Source organism: Azolla caroliniana, unplaced genomic scaffold (assembly GCF_043228905.1).
Source record: "Azolla caroliniana isolate FFs.n. ecotype wild unplaced genomic scaffold, voAzoCaro1.0.p SCAF_12, whole genome shotgun sequence".
Taxonomy (NCBI): domain Eukaryota; kingdom Viridiplantae; phylum Streptophyta; class Polypodiopsida; order Salviniales; family Salviniaceae; genus Azolla; species Azolla caroliniana.
Genome location: NW_028230447.1, coordinates 20,775,174 through 20,783,615, shown reverse-complemented (window position 1 = coordinate 20,783,615; position 8,442 = coordinate 20,775,174). Strand labels below are relative to the sequence as shown.

Here is an 8,442-nt window from a genome sequence, read left to right as displayed (position 1 = left end):
AAAAAGCCATTGTTTAAGAAATCCAAACCCTAAAATCTCGAGTAAGAAGTATGATAGGAGCAAAACTCACAAACCCTAAAATCATATGTCCTCTGATATGTTGAGGAGAAAAGAAGAAAAGTAGAACCTCTAAAACCCTAACCCTAGAAAAAAAAGGAGGAGAAAGGGATAAGGAGAAAGGGAGGTTACAAAACCCTAACCCAAGAAGAAGATGAGAAGATGAAAACCTAGTGGTATACCCCTAAGGCAAAATGGGCAACCCCATAATAATGTCGTGAAGTTTCGCATGCGTGTGTCGCTCGAATGTGACCATCGGGGCCTTGGACCGGGGAGACAAAAGTAGTGAGGAAGTGGGAGATTAAGTCAAAGACATGAGGAAATATACATAAATTTTGATATAAATTAGGGTTTTCGTTTTTTGTTTTTACAATTGTTAGGCTTGACACCACGATTTCGGTGGTTATTACAATAATCGGTTATAAATCAACCAAAGGGGCTAAAATAAATCGGTGAAGGCGAGTCTAGTGGGCCTCGAGTCTCACTACTTCTAACGGCTATGTTGCCTCGATTCGGAGTAGCTCCCATGCCACTACAACCTCCCTTACACCACATGCTACCAAGTTGACTACCACCGAGAGGCCGAAGAAGCCATTGTTGAAGGAATCCAAGCCCTAAAATATCTTGAGTAAGAAGTAGAATAATAGAAGTAAACTAACAAACCCTAAAATGCCAAGTTCTTTAATATGATGAGGAGGTAGAAGAAGCTTTGAAACCCCAAGTCTAGAAGGAAAAGAAGAAGAAGAGGAGAAGATGATGAAAACCTAGTGGTACACCCTTAAGGCAAAATGGGCGACCCCATAATAAACCTTATTCCTCCCCTCTTATAGAGGAAAGAGGTGCCTATTTTAACATTACATGCTTTTTTTTCCCCTTTACCACAAAAATGGAATGGGAGCAAAATACTCTTTAATTCATCACAAGAGAGACTCAAACTCTACACCTTCCCATGTATACTTATAAGCCCTAACCACTAATATACTACAACTTTATTCTTACTATTATATTTTCATTCATATATTACTTTATGAGATGTGCGTGAAGCCTCACTTTTTCTCACACGCCACGCCATGACAACGGAGAGTCGGGTGGGCTTAGTGGATGTGCTAAAACACACACTCTGATAGCATGTTACAAATTAAGTACGGGTTAATTAGTACCTAATTATGTGATTACGCAACGGAAGATTATGTGATATGTGTGTGAGAGGAAGAAAGAGAGGAAGTTAACACTTATGAACAACGAGACAAGATGGGGGATGATTAACTATATTAAAAAGCATCATCAAATACAAAAATACCCACAATGAGGTATATATATACATCTCATGTGCAAAGGTGCAATTGTGTGAGTAGAATATAGGTACAAACGTGAAGTCCTATATTAAATGAACATGGGAGTGGAGGATCTACAATGTATCCCACTCAAGTACAAAATCCTATTTAAGGCTTTAAGGTTAACACACTAACTAGATTCTAGATTAGTTACGTGTGTTGACTAATTAACTAAATCTAGTTAAGCTTGATATGTCAACACCTTGTTTACTTGTCAAGTTGACTTGACTTGTAGGTGCTTCAACTTGGTTCAAGGTGGGGAGTAACAAAAATTCTCGTGTAGTGATACAAAATGTCAAGCGAAAGGGGTTAGGGTTTCCATCGTGCGTGTCGTTAGAAATCATCAATTCGGCTTAACTAGTTTGGTTTAGTCCAAACCAAAACAGTTTCGCCTCCTTAACCAGTTTGGGAGTTTTCAAACTTGAACCAAACCGACTCCTAAACCGATTAAGCATAAATTGGTTTATCCAAACCGATTAAGGCTTAACTGGTTTGGGATCCAATTAAGCCCAAAACGGTTCGGTTACACTTGAGCCACCCCAAACCGGCACAGCTCAAGTTCAAACCGGTTAAGGAAGCTAAAGCCTAAAGCCGAGTCAATGGCGATTCCTTTCCCGGGAGTGTTGCCACTCTCGATTCCTTTCTTTCAATGGATGGATAAAGAAGTACAGACATACTATAAACGTATGCAGACATATCATTGTCAATATTCATCACTGTCCTGCATATATGCCAAAGGATGCCTTGGTTCACCTCCAAGCAGAAGCAGAAGCAGCAGCAGAAAGATGCAGAAAAGGGAGAAGATGATCACCAAGATGAAGACGAAGAAGAAAGAAAGGAATGTGAATCTGGCTTTGGAGAGGCACAAGAAGAGGTGCTTTTACATATCCGTGGCGCCATAGCTCACCTCATAGACACAGAACAAAGTGCCCATCTCGCCACAGGTCTCTTCTCTTTGACCCTGCTCTCAACCCACCATGGTTCGAATCAAACCATCGCCGTCTTCGTCACAATCGGTCAGCATCTCAATTTTCCTTTGTCTAAACACTCGTTTTCAACCAAATTGGACCCTACCCATTACTTCTTCTCCCTCGGTGTCCCTCCGGAGATTGAAGAAGATAATGCAGACCTGATCAAAGAAGATATCAAAAGCTACGAAGATACGAGGTATGATTCTTCTTTACTTCATTATGGTGTTACTTTCACAAATCAAGAAGACTTTCCGATGCTTTCACTTCTGGACAAGTATTTGGAAGAGTATAGTCTCTTCTCGGAGCCTCGGATAGTTGTTACCTCGGAAGAAAAGATGAAGAAAAATGTCGAAGATGGGGAAACTTTACAATCTCGCTCCACAGATGATGATCCTACTTTTACATCATGCTCAAGAGAACAAGAAAACGAGCATTTTGTGACCACATCATGCCCGAAAGAAAAAGAGCACCATTTTGCAGCCACATCATGTCCAAAAGAGAAAGAAAAAGAGCATTTTGTTTCCAAATCACGTCCAAAAGAAAAAGAAAAATTGGTAGAGGAGAAGTCATCAGCCTATTGGACTACACTCGCCCCCAATGTCGAAGACTATAGTAGTAGTATTGCAAAAGGCATTGCTATTCAGACTGGGTATGTGATCAAAGGCATGTTCTGGTGTAGTGATGCAACGATCCAACGGCTCGAATGCCTCGGAGATTATGCCAAATCTCGCATCAAGACCAATGATAAACCTTCCCGGATTAGTCCTCGAACCTTGAGAAACCTACGGAGGTAACAATCTTTATATCGAACCTCTTTTCACTGTTTATTATTTCTCGAAGATTTGAAGGTATGGCACTAGTATCTATGGTAGATGACTGGGACAGCTTTACATCCTGCGGTGAAAGGGTGAACTATTGTGTCGTAAATATTACTGCAGCTAATAGCCCAGCGTAGCTGGAGACTCTAGAAAACACTAGGGCTACTCATATATCCCTTGAATCCTAGACTTGTAAACCTCGCTTTAGCTGTCTACAACTGTTTGGTGTCGTGCCATTTAATTAAACTCTAATAGAATCATAAATCTGAAAAAAACTGAGATCATATGATCCAAAGAAATTGTCATGGTATTATAATTTGTTTCTCAAGGTTATGCTTATGCTCTATAAGACTTCAAGTATTCGCCTTGTTGCAATGCATTTGTAGGTGTATTGGGGGATATAGACAATGAAATTTGGTTTATATTTACATCCAGTACACAGACAGACACCCAATGTATACATACATACATACACACACAAACATATATACTGTGTTTCATTGAGAGATTTTACCAATGATTTAATAAGGAAAAAGCATTTTGCATTTGACTAGATTTTGAAAAGCTAATGTGTCATGCATTTACAGAGTAAAGAAGATATCAAAAACGACAAAGAGATTTGCCAAAGGGGTATTGACAGGTGTTATAACCGCAACAAATTTTGTGAGTGTTTCAGCAATAAAATCTAAAGCAGGAAAAAAACTCTTCAAAATGCTTCCAGGGGAAGTGGCACTTGTTTCTTTAGATGCATTTGGTAAGAAAGAAAAAAATTCCTTCCTTCAAGAGTTTTGTTATTTTTGCTATCTAAAATAAATAAATTTTGTAATGAGGTAAGACTGTAGATCTCCCTCCCAATTAAGAGAGGGAAAACAAATTGTTTTATTTTATTTCTTAATCGGGGATCAATTTCCATTTTTAGGCATTGAAGGTGAGAGTTGAACTCCAGACATATGGCTGGTAGGGCAAGGGTCTAAACCACTAAAATAGAAAAAAAATAGAAAAAGCAAATTATTGCCATACAGATTGTTTAATGTCTTATATTTTGCTTTATCAACTCGCGTCCTTTCCATTGCAAATTGAATTTATTCCTTTCCATTGCAAATTGAAATTATTTATTACAAACTATGTAGGGAAGATGTTCGATGCGATTGAACTGGCGGGAAAAAATGTATTGAACTCCACACGGGTGGTCACAAGTGAAGTGGTTGAACATAAGTAAGTATATACTTCTTCTGAGGGAATGCGAGTTTAGATTTTCCAGTTTAATGTGGTTTAGTTTCCTTTTAACTTTTTGATATTAAAAGATCCTTCTCAGAGGATTGAACAAGCGAGAGCATGATCTAGTTTTCTTTTTCCAATGGTAAGCATGATATGTATCTTCTCTAGGTATGGTGAAGAAGCAGGAGAGGCGGCCAATGAGGGTCTAAAGACAGCTGGACATATGATTGAGACGGCTTGGACCGTCTTAAAGATCCGGAAAGCTTTCAATCCTAAGGATTCTGCCAAAATCTCTAAAAAAGACCAAGCTAAAGAGGTGCCATCCAAGGGAAAGGCTAACTAAACACCTGCAAACCATTGAGTGCACACTCTTGTATGAAGTCTTCATGTATAATATGATGTCTATCTATTATGTATATATAATTTTTTGCAATAAATTTGCATGTTGCCTTGCCTCTCTCTCAAATGATGTTCCATTTTCTTCAGATTATTTTGTAGAGTTCAATAAAATAAGAACAAACCTTGCCTAAATTTGTTGAAATTCCAAAGGACAATGTCAATCTAGATACCTTGATCATTACACTCTTGGGGATGAGAATTGCTTCTACATCAAAGCATGGGTGAGACAATAAGGAAATGAATATTTCTATGTCAATTGGATTTTACAACAAAATAAATAAATAGATTTCATTTGTCTATGCTTACAAAGAGCTTTTCTAGTATGTTATAACTTCTATTAAGATTTTGGGAAATTTCATCAAAAAAGGGTCTCATGGAATTCATTACTAGAAAATGAAGGACAGGCCATAAACATCGAATATTCTGGAGAAATTCTCCAAAATATTGCGTGAAGAAAGGTTTTAAATGATTATGTTATTGTTTATTATTGCTTAGATTAACTTGTATACTCTTAAGCTTTCTAGTGTGTAGCTTTTGAGGTCAAATATGACCAGTGACCAAAAATATTACATTTCATGTGATACATGTGAAAGTGAGTAGCGACTGTCGATGTTCAAGAACTTCACCAATGAATGTTGCAATTGAGAGTGCACATTGTGGTTGTAAGAGAAATTTGTGCAAGGATTGAGCTCAGTCGAAGATGTGTGGAAGGCATGGTCAATTATGATCAAAGGCAGAGCATTATATCAAAGTCTGATACTCAAACTCTCCAACTTGTTTAGGGCAAAGTGTGCATAGTCAACCACTCTCATCACTTGTGCCCCAACCTCGCGTCTCACATCGCAATGCATGTGAGCTAAATCGCATGAAAGCAATGGTTCATATGGCAGACAAAGGGATGGGCTCTTACAATTGTGATATGGTTTTGTAGTTAGGTGCAACATGTGTAGTATAACATGTGAAGCGTGAGCCTCTACATTTGTCCCATGTCATGATACATTGGTGTTGCAAAAATGCCTCATTTACAGAGAAATCTAGTGATGCATCATGAGGCAAGTGTGTTGCATCTCATTTACTAAACCATTTTTCAATATCTTACATCCAACCGGAATACAAAAAATAGTTTTTATGTGTTTCTTGGATCTTTTTGCTTGCTTCCCATGCAATTTTAAGAAGTCGATATGAGGGGCTTTTTTGAACTGTAAGTTTGTATTCGACAACCCTTTCCATGGCCATGATCTCAATGTGAAGTGATCCCGTCTCAAGGAGGAAGAGGGCGTATGACATTTGTTTTTTGACTTGTAGAAACTTTGTAAGAAAATGTTTTTAGACATTTTTGAATTCATTCCAAGTAGATTTCGGGATGCTACCACCCCATATTTCCACCCCAGAGAGAGAGAGATTTTGAGCGTCCATAGAGAGGCCAATGTTGACGCATAAGACCTAAGTACAAAAGTCATCTTAATGTGTGACATGTCCTTCCTAAGAAGGGATAATAATTCATACTTTGGGCACCGAGTCTCGATGTGTGAATAAGGCATACACATATGGGCGCAACCTTCTAGGTGTTCTCTTTAGTATGGCACTCAAGTCATCACTCTGTCTTAATCTAATATAGACACCTTCTTACCTTATATAAAACCCAACATTCAAGATTGATGCTTGCAATGTAATATTCTAATTTTGTCCCTTTCGCATCTTTCCACTTCTTCCTTAGTGGGTCCATTAATCTTTCCTCAATAACTACATATTTGATAGCATCACTTAGAAAGCTCTGAAGCTCAGAGAGATAGAGAGAGAGAGAGAGAGAGAGAGTTGAGATGATTGTGTCAATTGTTTGGAGACGAAGAAGGTGATTATTTTGATGTGGCATGTGAGACTATATGGATTTGAACCTATGGCCTTGTGTCGGTAGCCTATTAGCCTATCTCAAGGGGAAGCTCATTACAAGAAGTAGAGTGAGTGAATTGTTATCATTCAAAAGCTCATGTGTTGATTAGTTTATTATTTTAATACCGACGAACAAATACTAAGGAAATGATGAAATATATAGTGATATATATATATATATATATATATATATTCTTATATATAGTGAAGTATATCCCATCAACAATGTTGTATGTACCATGTGATGACATTAAAAGCTCGAAAAACTAGTTGTTTAAGGTGCATAGTTCATCTCTTGCCAATGCTTCAGATGTTCTTAAAATTGGTGCTATGCCAACAATTCAGAACTTGTCGATCAATGATGCCTAGCCTATTCGTATATTGTGCATGTACATGGACATGCTCATGGCCTTGTTGTCCAAGAATTAAAAGAATCACTTATGACTTATAGTGCATGGTCCTTCGAATGATTGAGGGTTGGTGCCTACTATTGCAAAGATAGTGTTTCTACCCAACTTTAGGTTGTCACGAAGTATATCCTAGGCAGATTATTGAAAATAAGGAAGCAATGCCTTCATTAGGTAAAAATCCCTTAAAAAACATTCTCATATACCATAGAGGGTGCATTGATATGTCTAAAACAATGAGAAATTATCATATACTCTTCATAATTTGAGACAAAATAAATAAACAAGAGAAAGCAATGCCTTCATTATGTAAAAATCCCTTAAAAAACATTCTCATTTACCATAGTGGGTGCATTGAGATGTCTAAAACAATGAGAAATTCACAAAAGATAAAATTAGAAGTTGAAGAACAAAGTCTTTTGGATTAACATGAACAGTTTTACCTTTAAAAAATAATAATCTCTAATGGTGTTTCTAAAATTCCATTTCTTGAACAAGTGAGCAAACTATCAGGTGTATCTTGTTTTGGTCTCATACGTGAAATTGGTTCCTTTGAGATATTAATACATGTCTTCTTCTTCATTATCAATGTAGTCATTCATCATGTTCTCATAAATCTAATATTGGGAAAAAGCAAACCAAGATGTGCTCAAAGCCTAGTGTCAATAGAGGAGAGCTTATAAATCTCCCAATGCATCCTATGGACCACCACAAGTAACTTGACATTGCTAAATATATTGCATTCTACTACGCATCGTTGCGTGCTTACTTTCGTCAAATGGGATGTGCCATTATTTGTGTACGAGAGAATGTCAATAGCCACATCAAACTAGAAGAACCAACACCAATTCACGAGGATTCCATTCACGCAACAATAAAAAAACGATGTTGCTATAAAGCTAGGGACGCTTTCAAGGTTTTGGCTACACATATACTTGTCCACCAAGAGTACAAGTTTCTCCGGTCAGCGAGCACGTTGGAACAAAGGACTTGTGTTTGAGCTTGAGTTGTTGTGACAAAATTTAATGGTCTAGAGATCTAGAGAGGAAGACTTTTAACATCGAGAAGCAAGCCAACATCAATTAGAGGGGAACATTAATTATACCGTCAAGTTACCATCAAGAGCAACGTTAAAAGTATCGAGCAATTAGCTAGTGTCAATGTAAATGTTATCGACAATGGTGACGAGAGGAAGATGTGAAGGTCAAAAGGGCTATACGCATGGTACGATAGAATACATATATATATGTATGTATGTATGTATGTATACAACATTGATGTATGTATCTTGTCGTGTCGAGAAGACCAAAGAGGGTCTAAGTGACACAAAGATATAAAAAGGTGGTAA

The 8,442-nt window shown here is 37.6% G+C and overlaps 1 protein-coding gene across 5 annotated transcripts; it reads left to right on the top strand.

The window, feature by feature from the left end:
* Positions 1 to 2,099: 2,099 nt before the first annotated feature.
* LOC147857456 (senescence/dehydration-associated protein At4g35985, chloroplastic-like) lies at positions 2,100 to 5,096 on the top strand. Of its 5 annotated transcripts, XR_015530642.1 has the most exons (5): positions 2,100 to 3,152; positions 3,768 to 3,934; positions 4,100 to 4,137; positions 4,311 to 4,395; positions 4,567 to 4,606. XR_015530642.1 is itself a non-coding variant. In XM_087328778.1 (4 exons), exons 1-3 carry the CDS (start codon positions 2,131 to 2,133, stop codon positions 4,117 to 4,119), a joined length of 1,209 nt encoding a protein of 402 aa, XP_087184904.1. In that variant the 5' UTR covers positions 2,100 to 2,130; the 3' UTR covers positions 4,120 to 4,137; positions 4,316 to 4,398. The 5 variants fall into 5 exon arrangements, 3 of the variants coding, with proteins under 3 accessions (XP_087184904.1, XP_087184903.1, XP_087184902.1); XM_087328778.1 differs by lacking the exon at positions 4,567 to 4,606 and having other exon boundaries at positions 4,316 to 4,398; XR_015530643.1 differs by lacking the exon at positions 4,100 to 4,137 and having other exon boundaries at positions 2,101 to 3,152; positions 4,316 to 4,395; positions 4,567 to 4,709.
* Positions 5,097 to 8,442: the final 3,346 nt, after the last annotated feature.

Coding starts and splice junctions, on each gene's coding strand:
- LOC147857456 (XM_087328776.1), top strand. CDS start 2,131: ATGCCTTGGTTCACCTCCAAGCAGAAGCAGAAGCAGCAGCAGAAAGAT. Junction 3,153..3,767: donor ACCTTGAGAAACCTACGGAG/GTAACAATCTTT, acceptor ATGCATTTACAG/AGTAAAGAAGATATCAAAAA. Junction 3,935..4,310: donor TGTTTCTTTAGATGCATTTG/GTAAGAAAGAAA, acceptor CAAACTATGTAG/GGAAGATGTTCGATGCGATT.